At 42.9% G+C, this 16,338-nt stretch overlaps 1 protein-coding gene across 1 annotated transcript in view; it reads right to left on the reverse strand.

Moving 5' to 3' along the window:
- Positions 1-13,100, reverse strand: part of LOC130169042 (stromelysin-3-like) — a 36,528-nt gene extending 23,428 nt beyond the window's left edge. Inside the window, 2 exon segments of the mRNA XM_056375444.1 lie at positions 601-827; positions 12,643-13,100. Coding sequence (XP_056231419.1) covers positions 601-827; positions 12,643-12,747 — 332 coding nt within the window. The 5' untranslated portion in view covers positions 12,748-13,100.
- Positions 13,101-16,338: the final 3,238 nt, after the last annotated feature.

Here is a 16,338-nt window from a genome sequence, read left to right on the forward strand (position 1 = left end):
GCACTCTGCCTCCCCCCTTCTCTCTCTCTCTCTCTCTCTCTGCCAGTCTTAATATACTGTTAAGTTAAAGAATGACTACAATGAAAGGGACCCCAGGAGACACAGACAGAGAGGCAGCAGCCAGCAGACGACTGCCAGACTCTCGATGGTGCCAAAGTCTTAGATGAAAGAAAACCAGCACCACTTTTTCACAATCATAATTTCAAGACTTAATTTTCTAAGTAGTATATAGGAGCTCCTAGTTTACACTGAGTTCATCATTCAATGTGTCTAAAATCCAGCAAATCCAGCCTGCAATAGAATCATCATTTTATCATATTATCTTTCTTTAAAGCTGCAATAACAGATGTTTTTGGCCACTGGGGAGCAGCAGAAACAAGCTGGAACACAACGCTGACATATCAGTAACTTAGCTGCACTTGTAGCTGCTTATATGAAACATGGCCAACATTTGTAGGACTGTTTGTAAAGTTGTGTCCGCTTACTCGCTTGTTCTGAAGGTCTCGACCAAATCACAGAGTTTTCATCAGCAGATTAGACTTAGTTGTATAAAACCTCTAATATCTCTCTTCATGGGTATGTAGATCTGCAGATCTGTACCTGTAGGTGAGGTCCGTCTTCTCCAGACGTCCTCCGTACAGGACGTATCGTCTCTGGCGCTGTCGTCCTAGATAGTGCACCTCCCTCTGGGCGGGGTAGTCCGGCACGCCGCAGCGAGGTCGGTTCCATGTGTTAGAAGTGCTGTTCGACAAACTCGTCTCCTTCACTACGTCCTGAGCGTGAGTGGCCTTCCCTCTCTTCTTCAGGTCGGGGAACTTTTCAGAGACCTGGAACAACAACACGAGTTCAGTTAGTCTTGCCCGTTATCGGCCTCGTAAAGCCTGGTCACTGTCGAACATGTGCTTGGTGATGTAGGATGCTGGGTTACTGAGTGGGCCATGACATTCAGATGAAACTGCCTAAACAAGCCGGTGGGGGCAGCCACTGTAGCTAAGCCTGAGTAGATATATAGTAGATATAAGGATGAGTTTCAGAGGCAGTTTAAAGCTTCGCTATATGTCTCAGTAGATTTATGACAGCAGAGCCTGATGATGGGGCAAAACATAACTTAACATTAGTACTAGGTCTCCATAGGAAAAAATAAACTTTAGGCACTTCTGGTAAGTATGAAAATGAGTCATTTATTTTCTTTTTCAGAGGAAAATAATAGAGGAGAAGAAAATGGAACAAAAAAAGGGATAACAGGTGCAGGAGAAAAGAGACAAGGTAAAAACACAAAGGTTGAAGAGCAAAATGAGTAAAGAGAGGAAAAAGTACAAACAAGACCAAGTCCATGAGATGGTACAGACCTACAACTTTAATCTAAATATACACATTAGCAGGCTAGCAAGCACAATCTCACATGTTGTTAAACAGGTATAACGTTCACTATCTTAGTTTGGCATGTGCGGCCGAGGCTGAGGAGAATGTCATTGGTTTTATGTTTCAACCAACTTGTACCTTGACGCTAGATAAAAAGCCAGAGTCGTTACCATTTCTCCTGTGGTGAACACGAATGCACATGCAAAAGTTAATTGCTATCCATCCAATAGTTGTCGAGAAAACTCAACAAACGTCAACCTACTAGTGGAGCAAGAGGGAACGTCACTAGGATTGATCCTCTGGGCACCGTGAATGTGCGTAGTAAATTTCATCAAATAGTTTTTGAGATATTTCAGTCTGCGTCAAAGTGGTGAAAAAAAGGAAAGGAAGAAGAAGAAGAAAAGAAGAAGAAGAAGAAGTACCAGGAAACCATAAAAAAAGACCTGAGGTGGATGTGTATCTCAGTGCTGCTGGATATGAATCAGCATCATTCTGATTTCATTTTGAACTCTTAATGACAGCACACACTGAAAATCAGGTCACCAAAACACGTAGTTTGCCCCAGTTTAAGAGACTCTCGGTCCCAAAGTGTCCCATTATCGTTAATACCCCCCCGGCCAGATCCAGAGGAAATGGCTTTGCTCATTTCCACAGAAGCAAATTACAGAGGAGAGGCGTCCCATCCGCACCTCCTCATCTGACTCAGTCCTCAGCCTCGGAAACCAAACCACATCTGCAGCACCACAGTTAACAGGGAAGTTTTGGGTGTTCTCCTCATATCTCAAAATTATGTGCATTTCCTTTTTCCGCTGCTGCCGCTCAGCATGACCTGTGGGAAAAGACGCTATCAATATATTGTGTGTTGATGAAACAAATTACTGCTCATCATCAGATCCTATGAATCTTCCCACAGCTTCTGTTACATAATCTCTCTTGGGTTTCAGGACCACCGCAACGCTGATCTTTGACCTCAGTGTCAGTTTTGCTCACAAGAATCTAAGCATCACAACCCACTTCACGCCGTGATTGGTCAGCTGTGTTTTTTCGTTCGTCACGCAGCGATTTCTGTCATATTTCACGTGAATTACCGAGTGCAACACTATGAATGTTTTCCAGCTAGAGTCTCGAAATGTCCACCGTCATCCTCATATTTAAAGCTCCATATTTTCTCCTTCTTCTGTGTTTTATTTGAAGTGTAGTTTTACATCTCCTCTCTCAGGCTTCTCTCTGGAGCTCTAGTAACAACAGGTCGGTGAGCCAATCAGAAGAGAGGAGGCTCTGAGCCTCTCTTCTGATTGGCTGACTGATAAGAGATCGAATACAAATACAGCAAATTTTTGGTTAAAAACACTCAGAGAAACCAAATCCTGCAAAGGTTTGGATGGTGGGTCCAGGTGGGCGGGGCTTGGTAACTTATTGTACATTCAAATCCAGACTTTAGAATTACTGCTTATGAATTGTACAAAGAGCTAAATTATTGTATGAATAATGAGTCAGATAATCCAACAGATAAATCCACTGTAAATTAATGTCACCTCATGTTTACAACTCATTTATAATAAGTCTGTGTAGCATGAAACACACTAGAACTGGACGGTAAAAGTACTAGATAAAAATCCTAAACTATAAAATAATTACAGGGGTACAGGAAGTTTATCTGAGTGAGGTCACAATCATGTATTTGTTGTGTTTAAAGGAGCCACCCTCCCTCAGCCCTGCAGGACTCAAACTGTGTCGTTGTTGTAGGTTATGGGGAACAAAACCCAGCATGATTTGTGGAATGTGCTCCAGACTGCAGTAACATGGTGACTGATGGGTCTGGATCACAGAACAAACAGTACACACCTCCCAGACCCCAGCAGCCCCCCCACCTCCTGTGTTTCACTGTGTTTAAAGGAGATTTTAGCTGCTTATTCCGATGCACAAAGCACTTATTCATGTTAAGTGGGGAGTTTCTGCCCATGTCCTACAGTCTTCTTTAAATGGCTGGTTAGAGTTGTTATGAATGAACTGAAGGAGCCATGACTCCCAAGCTAAGCTCCCAGCAGGTTTTTTTTTTAAGGCATCTACAGAAAACTTCTTATTCAGCTTCTTTTTACTCTTTTTCTCAGGAGGAAAAATGCACAGGGCCAGTCTGATCTGAGGTTTCTCTCTCTGCACTGTAATCTCTCTCTCCTGCAGCAGAGACTGCAGGAGCAGGAACTCCAGATAAACAACAAAACCCTTATCAAGGTGTACAGCAGGTCTGAAGCGTATCAGTAAAGGCCGATGACATGAAACTGGTGGAGAACACAACCAGCATGGAATTCAATCTCTATTTGTTTGCCTTTTTTTTTTTTTTTTGTTTGCATTTATTTACCCTGGGTTAAAGCTGACAAAGCCCACACAGGCCCGTAGCTGCCAGTGAGGACACCGAGTTCATGTCCTCAGTGTCGTTAAGGGGAATTTGGGGATTTTAAAGACACGATGAGCGGAGTACGACTACAGAATAAATACACATGGAGCTTATTTTAATATTCTTTCTTTTTAAATGTGACTGTTTTAGGAAAATTCATTGGGTTGGGTTAAAAATTGGGATTCAAACCTGCAACCCTCAAGTCAGACGAATCCTGCTCCTGCATTGTCCTAATAGTTCATGTGAGGTTTTTTTTTTATCTTCCCTCTCTGTGGATAAAGTTTCATCAAACATTGGTAAAAAAGCAATGTGTGTGAATTTGATACACAAACCTGCACACGTCGTCTATGACGACCTGAACTGAGGGCGCTGTACGGTAAACAAATTACCACGAGTACAAACAGCATCATAAACAATGCAGACTGATAAAAACATATGTCACACGCACTTTAGTGGCTGAATCCGATTGGAAAAGTTACAGCCGGGTCTTTTCCAACTCTTTAAATTAAATTAAAGTTTACCACATGATCTTTACAACCTGCCACTGTTTCGTAATCAGCTGATTGATGTTGATCATCATGCCTGTTGCTTCTTTAGCTCCCTGCCCCGCTGGTTCGATCCTCAAAGTCTCAACGTTACCAATACGAAGTCTTCTGTTGATAATAGCCCGTTAAAGGTGCATCACATCTTTATAAAGAATTTAATCAAACACAACTTTATTAGGAACATGCATCATGTGGCCACAGTATAAACTGAAATTAGTTGACATGGGTTCCCTCTGCAAGGCATGGCCACAATTTAAAGGGGTGAAAGTTCAGTAAAACTTGCAGTTAATCAAATGATCATAAACGGCTCACGTAAAGTGGTGCTGGGGCTTCTTTTGGTCATGTGGTCTGGGGGTTTGGGGCAGTTACCTGGTATGTAATCCAGCCTCGGTCCTTTCAGGGTTTTGAACTAACAACTGACGCTGTGTTTTGCAGGTGAGGACAGTGTCCTGCCCACTGCTCCCGCCTTGCTGGGGTCTTTGTCGAGGACTGGAATTTGAACTGTCAATCACCCCGTCACGAGCCGACCCCCCCGTCCCGTCCCCCGGTCCCCAAAACGAGACCGAAGCTGCCCGCTGCCTGATCCCGACCACAGAGGTGAGTGTCGGCTTTCAGGGTCGTAAAACTTTAGCTAATTCTAAGTGGTGGGTGCGCAGGGGGCCGCTCTGTCATTTCAAAGAGGCCAGATGAAGAAAAAAAAAAAAAAGTGTGGTTAAAGGACAAACCCCGCCCCCGCACCCCACGCCTGTGTGTCAAATGGATTGTTTGACCTGTCTGACCCCACAGCGGAGTAATACCCTTAATGTGCCTGACTCCCAACATCAAAGTTCAAGGTCAAACCCAAACAAAAGCTTCAGCTCCGTCTAGAATGTCTTGTATATTTTCCCGGTTTTATTGAGCAGTTTTTTTTTTTATTATCAATAATCAAAACATCGTGCTGCTTGTTAAATCATCTGCTCTTACATACATTAATAACAACAAAAGATTCATAAACCATTACTGACATATACATTGCCTTGTGGCGTCACGTTAAAATAAAACCAACAAAAACCAACCATGCGTTAGTCTGTGTCGCTGCTCTGACTTCCCCCTCAGCCCTAACCCTAACCCCAAGCCCATTGGTTCCCACTGAAGATATAAATCTTCACAAATACATGTTTTCATTTCTTTTTAAAACAGCTGCTCCCTCAAGTTTCTGTCAGGAGTTAATTGTGCATTTGTTGTTCAGTGGTTAGCACTGTCGCCGGTTGATAGCCCCGTGATTGACTGGCGACCCGTCCAGGGTGTAGCCCGCCGGGGGATAGGATCCAGCCCCAACACGACCCTATCATGAATGAATGAATGAATGAATCTGGAATATCTACAGGTCATCAGTCTTCTAACGCCGCTGTCTGACTCTGGTACATGAAGGAATACAATGAGCTCCAAAGCCCCAAAGCTTTGATGTAATCGTCAACGTACGAGAGGTGCCGAGGGCAGAACGGTCTCCGCGTGTCACCGCCCACGCTGCTTAAAGTTAAACTTGGTCACATGACGTTCAAGTGAGTTTGTGACACTGCTGAAGCCTGTAATGCTTCTACTTTGACCTGACAGTTAAGCTTGGTAACGATAAAGTTTTGTGGCCACGCTCAGACAATGGAAATCCTGTCAGGAGACGGTGTGACGACGTTCGAGAGAGAAGAAGAAAAAAAAAAAAACCCCACGGGACAATTATTCTGTCACTTTCTGCTGAGCGTGCAAGAAGCTGGTGATGAGACGTGAAAACTCCCCGCGGGCCTGAAGGCCTCATAGACGCTCCTTCATGCTGGGAACATGTGAAGGAGTGTGTGACGGTGAAGGTGGAGGGTGACGGGGGGGGGGGGGCGTCCATTACAAGTATGGACACATCCAGCTTCTGGTTACAGTGATGACAAGATGTGTGAGCGGCGGCGCAGGGGATCTAACAGTGGTATTCAGAGAGAGAGGAGGACATGTCTGTACACGGTGCGACTGAAGAGCGTCTCCAGTCTAACAACAACCCCCACCCCCCCACCCCCCCGACTCCATCACCCCCCACCCACCCAGGTCACCGTGCTTCACTTTGACATGACCAAGAACCCGCATGGAGCCAGGAGACAGTCAGGACATTTTCACTGTTGGTTTTAACCCAGAAAACTTTGTCCCAGTCCAAATCCAAACCCACTTTCACCCACACCACGTCCTCACCTCTTCTTCAGTTTAACACCTGAGAGGCAAAGGTGAAAGCACTTAGGTTCATCAGCTGGAGAACTGTAATTAACTGTAGCAGGTAAACACAGTACAGTTCTGTATTCCTGCTACTTTCTCTCCACTACGTTTAATAGTTTGTTGTATTTTTCACTGTCTCTCTGTCGTTCCTCCCTTTGATTCGTTCCTTCCATCTTTTCATGTCAAAGCACGAAAATTTAATATTTTATTAAACCTAAACTGAATTTCTCCTCGTTTCTCCTCCTCTCCTTCGTCTTATTCCTCTGAACCATCGAGCGCCATTGTTTCTAAAGACAGTTAAAAACACATCAGTGAGTCACACTGTTTCACTGTCTGACACGTTCCCTCGTTATCATGAACACACACTCTTGTTTTGACTCAGTCCCACACACACACCCTGTTCCCCAAATACACACCACAGCACCAAATGTGGATTAATCCGCTGCTGAAAATAGTCCCCAACGAATGCACTGTTTACTATTGTTTAAGTGAGGTTTGGCTATTTCAGGAAATTACTGACACTCATAAACATAACTAAAACTATATTAGGACTGCAATTAACGATTGTTTTCATTATTGATTCATCTGCCAATTATTTTTTTGCTTAATCAATTGATCGTTAGTCTATTAAATGTCAGAAAAAGCATAAAATCTTCACATTTGTGATACCGGAGCAAGACAATGTTTGACAAATGTTTTCATTATTTTTTCTTGAAGATTGACTGAAACTCTTCATCGATTATCAGAACAGCTGCCGATTACTTTTCTATCAATGGATTATAATCGTTTTAACCCTAAAGCTAAAAGGAGCTAAGAGCTGCAGGCAGGAAGTGTTGGGTTTTAGTCTTGTCATGGGATTTGTTGACTATTGGGAAATTATGGAATAATTCCATTTTAATCCTGAAAAATCAGTATGATATAGATATAGATATATATATAGATATGTTGTGTAGAGTTTTATTGGAACAAAGTCCTATAAAAATATATTTTCAAACAACACACACCCCAAGTGTTTGAGATGTTTGAGAAACAATAATCAGGTGTCGGACCCAGTCCGTGTTCAACAATCATTCTGTGGGAAATCCACTGGAAAAAAGTCACAGAGACCAGTTTGTACACTAGCATTAGCATCAATAGACCAGAATGCATTGCGTCCACACAACATGTGTTTTGAGTAAGAGCAGTAGGAAATGTATAACTGGTCGAGGGGAAAGTGGACTTATCAAAAAGGAAATGATAAAAGTTGATCCAAGAATTCCTGCAGAGATTCACTGAACATCCGAGACTGAAGCTGAATTCACGTTTAAAGCAAAATACAAACTGGTTTACTGACTGTTTCTGCAGCTGCACAATATATTGTTTCAACATCGTCAATATTCACATCGCATCGACGTGCAAATTAACTCCAACATGTTATAACAACCTGAAAATGAGCGAAGAACAGGAAGAAAACAGATGTGGTTGCATAAAGAAAGTCGGAAAGGTTGAAAAAACAGGTGTTAAAGTTTTTAATATCGCAGTATATATCGCAGAAAAAGAATATCGTAATGTCAGTTTTTTCTAATATCGTGCAGCTCTAGTGTCCAACTGTCAAATAGAAACAGTATCAACATAATAAGAGTAAATCCGGATGATAGGAAGTAAGTCATAAGTGACTGTTTACTTGAGGAGACAGATAAGGTTTCAATTTGAAGGGTGTGCTCGCTGAAAAAACTGTTGCTTACAGTGAGAGAGGATTTATTGTTGCCAGACAAGAGGGAGGATGTACAAATCTTTCATCAACAAATATCTCGTTATCTCCCTTCTTAATCTCTTAATCCAATATATCATCAGAAAATCAGAAACACCTGGCAGCGAAAGGTGATATAAACCATCTGCTTCAATCTCTTATCTTTCCTGGCGCAATAACACTCTGAGCCGAGCTCTCCGACTCGCAGATCCTCTGTCCGCCTGGCTGCGCCACGACTTACTGACGCTTTCACTGTTGATTGTGATTATTAATGAGAACACGTCCCCGGGGGAGTAATAGATACCATGCTATCTCATCCTCCTGTCGTTTTGATGGCAACTTCACCACGGTGTTCAGCGGGCGTACGAGAGTTTCAACTCGGCGAGTGGACGTGAAATACCTCGACTGAACCTGACCGGAAAGATCATGTGGCATGAAACCGTAGAGCGGAAAGTAGATCCAGGTCTAGGCGGTCGGACAAATCATAAACTGACTGTCGGTGGAATCTGTGATGTAAAATCACATCCTCATCGTTAAGAGTGTCTCCTGGTCGTGGGGAGACTCCTCTTGAGAAGCGATAAACTCGGCGATGTTGCAGTTAAGATAGAGTCACGTTTACCTTTAGTTTTTTATCTTACTTTGGTTGCTAACGTCTTTTGTGTGTTAGTGAGTTAAACTTAAGTGAACAACCTGAAGAAGAAGAAGAAGAAGAGGGTGTTTTTTGCAACTGCTTTTATTTTAAGGAAACTTTAACTCAGACTTTAAGGAAAATCTTAACTTAAGGTGTTTGTACAACCAGCACCTGGTGTTTAAAAGTCTGTGTCTGATACTTAAACAACAGTTTTGAGGCGTGCTAGCTCTCAGTCAGTCACCACTTTGGTCCAGACTGAAATATGTCAACAGCTATCGGATGGATTGTCATTAAATTTCAGACATTCATATCCCCCGCAAGATGAACTGTATTTACTTTGGTGGTTCTCTGAGTTTACGTCTGGAGTTCAATACTTTGCTTTATGACCAAATACCTGCAGAAGTATTGACATTCCCATCAGCACATGTGGCTCAGAGGCTGTGGCAGCAGCTGCTCTGCACAGTGATCAAATGTCGATTTGGGAGTTGTTATTTCTGACAACAGTCTGTACCTCTGCGTCCGTCTCATCCACACCGTCTGTCTGCCGTGCTTCTTTGCGTAGCTAAGCGGCTAGCTGGCTACATCGGAAGACGACGTCCCCATTCTTGATCCCATCCGCTAAAAACTCTGTCTGGTTTACCTTGAAGACCAGATATTAGAACTGCTAACTTCTCCAGCTATCTGCCGTCTCAAGAGATGGGGATGTGAAATTGGTCAAGGTGCCATCCAGAAACTCAGAGATGTGCACTTTAATGAATTCAAGGACCGACACCATCCTGACTGGATCCCTCCTCTCACCTTGTTGGTGGAGGATTCAGAACCAGGCTGAAGGCCGTCCCTGTGCTAATTAACAAAAGCATCTGATTAACCTTATGAAGGAGGGGTGCATGTGCTTTTTAACTGCCCCCCCCCTCCCCTGTCGTGTTTCCCACTCACAGCCTGGCGCAGCTGTGACCTAGATCTGCTCGATGGGAACCCAGAGCAGCTCTGATGTCACCTTTGCTCTCACGGTTCCCTGACCAATCACATCAAGGCGACGGGACAACACACAAATGTAAAGGTTTTATTCAATACCCAAACAAGTTAGCTTATACTGCCCCCCCACCCCCACCCCCCCACCCTTGTTTTACTCCGGAGAGAAAACACACACTATGTGTGTGTGCCATGAATGCCACAGACACTGAGGCCTGTCCAGGCCTGTGTAATCACTCACTCTTTTGTTAACAAGGGGGGAACAAATTGGCAAAACTACAGATTAGACTTCCCAGTGAAATGACCAGCAGACATAACAAAGCTGTCATCCCAGGTGCAACGTAGCTCTGATAATGTGTTGCTGGGAAAGTCATTTTTCATGTATGGAAACCTGGTTTTCAGCTCATCAGATAATCTCGCTGTCAACAGGAGATGTGTCACAACACTACAGCGTTACTGTGAATTAAACACAAGAACACAAGGTGGACGCTAATGAAGCAACCCAAGAGAAAAAACACAATCTCAGTGGTTCCCAGCTGTTTGAAATTAATGTTCTTGTGACCCCTCCTCACCACTTGCATGTGTCCACCAGTTGTGACCAGTTCAAGAAGCAAAATTATCCAGTAATTTATCAGTAAAAAGTAAAGATTAGAGGAAAGTCTGAAAAAATAAGAGTAACTGCAGCGGAAATGATTTTTTTTTCTGCTTTCCTGTTTCTGTTAATCATCTCGTGACCCTTTGTGGGGATCCTGACCCTCAGGTTGGGAACCAGTGTAGAGACACAGCTGACATGTTGGATCCTGGCCAATCAAAGCTTAACGACTTGCATGACAAACATGGTAGCATCTTTCCTCTTTCTCCTCGCCATTTATTTTCTCTTGTAAATGATCACGTATGTCAACACTTTTATTCTTCTAGCTGGTTATGCAACATCTGATGAAATCAGCTCCCTGCTTCTTCCTTTATTGAAACTATCCCTTGATGGAAGTACATTACAGAACAGACCATTGAGCTTATTTAACTCTGTGAGATGCTGCAAAATATCTCGTCTTTTTTGTCAGGATGTTGTGAGACGTCCCAGCTGCTGCATCAGTTTTCTGGATTGGTTTGGATTGTTGCAGCCGACGCTCCCCACACCACAGCTATTGGATATTTCCATTTAAGGGCTGATACTGTGTCGTCTTATCTTAGCATTAAGTTGGGGCGAAGTCAACCTGTGTGAATCATTCGCATGGGACTTTGTGGTGCTTACCAGCTGAAAAACATCCTGTTGTTTGTTTGACTCAGAGAGCCTCCTCTACTGGAGGATAAACTGCTCCAACTAGTTAGTATTTATTTATTTATTTATTTAATCTTATGTATGCATGATGCTGCATCAGGAACAAACTAAAAATATTCACTTGTGCACGTTGGTCTCCTAAAATTATCTGCAATCTTACCTAAATAATCACTGTTGTCATCATCATCTCATCCTTCTCTGAAATTTCCAACTGTTCTCTGTAATGGCCACACCATTCCCTGTAACTACTTATCCAGGCCAGCCTGTTTGTTTTGAAGGATTATTTATTTTCCTGTGTACCTGTATACAGAACAACCCGAGATAATGCATGCTAAACCAGCCTACTGCTGTGTAAATGAAGTTTAACTGTTTTGTTCCAGGAAGTAGTTACAAACAGGAAAGATCTTAAACAAGGGAAACGTGAATTAAATACAGTAAATACTATGGAATCCAAGATTACACAGCCAGAACATATGAGGAAGAGATATTAAGAGTAGAAAGTATGAAATAATGAGCTGCAGCTGTGTGCAAAACAGCTGTAAACAAAAGTGAGACTAATGATTAATAAATAATTAATCAAGCAAAGTGAAAATAGGTCAGAAAAGCCACCAAAACACGGGAGTGTGACTGTAACATGCCACTGAAGCCTGCAGGACTCCATGTGTTGGACCCTTCTTATGGTGTTGTTGACAAAATGCCTTTAAGACCTGTTATTACTGCTTCCTGCCCTGCAGACAGGGGAACTCAGCAACCCTTTTCCCTCCCTCTCTCTCTCTCTCTCTCTCTCTCTCTCTCTCTCTCTCTCTCTCTCTCTCCTCCCCAGAGATCAGACCTGAGCAAAAACCAAAACACTCTGCTGTCATCCTGCGTGCACGGAGGGGAGAGCACGTCAGGTACGGCTGCCAAGTCATGACTGCCTCCAGTGCTGCTGAGCAGACACAAAAAATAAATAGTGATGATAGTAATTTCTTCAAAGTAAGAGCAGCTCCCGGGCTAATTACAGTGACAGGTCAGCTCCTGTGCGCGCGTAAAATAGCCATTTTCATAATTACAACATTAGTGTCATTGGTCCTGATGATTACTAGGAAAAGGGCGTGCGTGTGCGCGTCCGTGAACGGACAGGCACTTGCAGCTGCAGGAAAGTGAAGATTTACCTAATCTTAAATCTCAACACTTCATGCAGTCTAGAGGATGTTATTTATTTTGACTCTTTCTGCTCCGAAGTCTGCATAAAAACATAACGGCGCGCGAGTGTGTGCGCGCGTGTGCATGCGTGTGTGTTAAGGGGGTAGGGGAGCCACTTAAGAATGAAGTAAAGTCAACAGTGCAGATTACTTCAAAATGCAAAAGGTGGATTCAGTTTTCATGCGTGCAACAGTAACAAAGTTCAACCAAAGCGACTCGTTCTGCAGCAAAACATCAAAAAGTTCCCGAAACTTCTGAAACTTTTCTCTTAATTCATTTTTTTTTTTTACCAAAAAAAACAATTGTCCTCCAACTCACCGGTGCCACTTTGTACCTGCCGGATCCCCGCGCTGGAGCACAAAGCGTGCTCGGGAGGCTTTGCAGCGCAAACACGCAGCAGCACACGAGCAGAGAAGTCCGCATCCTCACCGCAGTCGGGAGCCGTGGTGGTGCACAGGCAGGCTGGGGTTTTTGGCGCAGCTGTGTGCGGTGCGCAGTGCCGGGAGTCACACGGCTGCAGGATCGGGGGGCGACTTCTCTTTAAATAGACTCTGATTTCTTTGTTCTCTCCTCAAGTTTTTTTTTTTTTTTTTTTTTCCTCCACATACGCTTTTTTTTTTTAACAGCCCGGGGCTGACAATACCACCCGCTACCACGTGACTCTTAACTCTTTCTCTGCCGCGTGCCAGTCAACTCAAAACAGATGATGGTTGGCTTTGTGTTCCCACCTCCACCTGTGCGTTTTGATTTTTATAAAGACGAAGAATCCGAGATTACATTTTGGCAGGAAACATCTAATAATTACTCACAATCTCCCAAAACATTAAACACCAGGACACGGTCACACAGCGTGTGCTGGCTCACTCCAGCACCTTATGGACATATTATAGGATTATTATAAGAGTGTTACAAGAACACAATCAGTAAAAACTAACCAGCCAGCCACAAAACACACTGCAAGTCTCTCTAAATCCTTTTTATGAGGAGGAGAGTAATAATAAAGTCATTGTTAGGAACAACACTGCTGTGACAGAAAGCAACGTGATTTTAGCTTAACAGGGACATAGACGTTATTTAAAAATATACCTTACACCAAAAATATAGTCCCAGTTTTTAAATTATTTTTTCTTAAATGTAAAAGTTTTATTTTTCTAAAGGAAGACTGTATCTCAAAAACAGCATGTTTCAGATAAGGTTTTAAATAGTTAACCAAACTTCATCCTTTCATCCATTTATCAGAAGAAATGTAATCATTACATTTGAAGATAGAAAAAAGAATCACTACACAGGGACTCTGCTGGGAGTAAGATTCAGGTGGGGGAATAATGAGTGAAGAAAATCAGCTTATAAAACATCCATGCAGAATATAAACTCCTCCCTGTATCTAAAACTGTGAGGTTGCCAGACACCCAGCTGAGACGCTTCACAGTTGTGGGCGGATTTATACATTTGTCAAGTTCCAGCATGTGACTCCTCCTAAAACCACAAATTGTGTCTTTTACATTTCTGTTTTTGTGCGGATTAAACAAACAAGATATAACGTGATAATTCAGGGGCTTTAAAGGTGCTGGAAGATGGATTTTTGAGCTGTTTCCAGTCTGCACAGTTCGGCTGTAACCGCCCCCCTCACTCCAGCTCTGTATTTAACGCACAGACTTGAGATTAATCAGTCTACTCATCCAGCTCCCATAGACAAAGAAAATATGTCCCCGCATGGAAAAGTATTGCAGTAAATGTGGTTAAAAACAGTAATAATTATGATGCGATGTGTGTGAAGAGTAGTTTTATGAGGATGGAGGGAGTGTGTGATACAGAAAGTTAAAACTTGCAGCTGTAAGATAAAATGCACTCGCTCCACAGTCGGGCGCACAGGCGGTTTGTGACCCACCTCCGTCCCTTTGTTCAGTCAGTCAGTTTGAGATCATTTCTATAATTACAACCACTAATAGCAGTAAAGAATTTAGCAGTGCTTTCCTGTGTAATGGCTGTCAGATTTCTGAGGGCTCTCTGGATGTGAAGAAAAGGGAGCTCTAATAAAATCTGAGCGTAATGAAAGAGAAAAGGGAAAGGCTTTATAAGTGACACTACTAATTTCTGGACAGGAGACTGTAATTCATGTTACTACGTGCAGATGTGTAACGTGCAGATGTGTAACGTACAGAGGCCAATTAGAGTCAAAGCTGTCACTGCATTGGTCAAATGGACTGTGGCCTTCACCCTCTTATTTAAGCTGTTAGTGTTTTGGGTGATACAAGCGGACGTACGCTATCTTTGTCACACTAACATCACATCTCTCCCAGAATCTATAGTTTAACAATAAAACTCTCCTCATAGCAGTTTGCATGTGCAGACGCTCTGAGGCGCAGGGGCGGCACTGTACCTTATCCAGACATATGTGAAGCGACATCCTGTTCCAGAACTGGATCCGTGGTTTTAGCTAGCATAGCATGAACCCGCAGTGTCAGAATGCAGTTCGCTCGTCCTCATAGCCCAGAGGCATGATGGGAGTAACCAGGAAGCCAGACGCTTATTTGGAGTATGTGCTAGGTGGGCAATTCTTATAGGACTGAGAAGGCACCATTTTGAGATCCGTTCTCATAATACATCCATGCCTGGGACAGAACAGGACCAAGTTCCACTTTCACTAGCTAGCTGTTGTTGTCGGTTAGCTAACCAGGCGACACTCAGCAAACAGCCTTAAAATGATTAAAATATAATTAATTAATAAAACATCAAGTGAAAAAATGCTAAACTTGGGCTTTGTGCTCTCTCCTGTTGAATAGAACAGAACCACGTTTGAGTTTCATTAGCTGCCTGTTATTGTTGGTTAGCCTTTCTGTGTGGAGTTAGCATGTTCTCCTCATGCCTGTGTGGGTCTTCTCCAGGTACTCCGGCTTCCTCCCATCATCAGCTGGGATTCACTCCAGCCCCCCCCCCCCTGCAACTTTAAAAGCATAAAACGGTATGGATAATGAATGAATGTCTCACATACAGGAATAAAGCACATTGCAATGATAGTTTATCAGTACAATAATGCAAACACTGCAATATGTGTATATTTGTCTCCACCCCTTAAGATTTAACTCAACCGATGAGATAAACTCTGCTTCAGGCAGCCATCTGAGAACGGTTTACAGCTTAAGCTCAGATCCACTGTGTTTTGATCACGCTCTATATATTTTTATTGTGTTTGAGAGGAGCGCGTTCTTGATCTCGAGCAGCTCTTTTTTTATTCATTCACTCTGAACTTCCCACAAACTCCTCAGTTATTAGACTCGAACTTTAAATTAACCTGCGCTGCACTGGCCATTGTCATCACATGAACTATATAAATAAGCTATGTCGTGCTCCCCACAGATGGTACCAATACGTTTTCATCCTCAGTATTTTTTTTTTTTTTACAAGAGGTGGCAGTGAACCAACATATGACAGCAGCTCTCAATTAGACCAGAAATAGGCTTCAAAATCAGGATTCGAGTCACTGCCAAGTCCAATAAATATACAGGAATCTGCCTGAGTGACACTGGTGCAGGGAAACGCTGAAAACCTCCTGGAGCTTCACATAACATGCAACATGGTGATTAAGGTAGAGGGACAATGGATGTAATTAGCCACTGTAAAAGTTCAAATGAAGACATATGGCTTAATGTAAAAGAAAAAGGAAAACAATGTAAAATGCTTTAAGAAGCAGTTTCTCTAATGACCGCTAGCAGCTGGCTCCAGTTTTGTTTTGATGATATAGATAATCCTTAAACTTTTATGTAGAAATTCCAAATCTTTCTCCATAAAAAGTTTTGGTCTCAATAGCTGAAGTCCGGAAACTGAAAGGATGCAACACGTCTTTTAAGTAATAATGGGTGAAATCACAGCTGCTTCATGTTTTAAGCCCCATCAGCAGAATTAGGGAGTTCATTGGTCAGTCTGTTGGTCTGAAGTAAAGCAGGTCACCCCTAGATGGTAAAATGAAGCGTCTGACCCAACATATGCCCAGGTCCTCGGTCCAGGTCTGGCCCA

The sequence above is a fragment of the Seriola aureovittata genome, chromosome 5, assembly GCF_021018895.1.
Source record: "Seriola aureovittata isolate HTS-2021-v1 ecotype China chromosome 5, ASM2101889v1, whole genome shotgun sequence".
NCBI classification, from domain to species: domain Eukaryota; kingdom Metazoa; phylum Chordata; class Actinopteri; order Carangiformes; family Carangidae; genus Seriola; species Seriola aureovittata.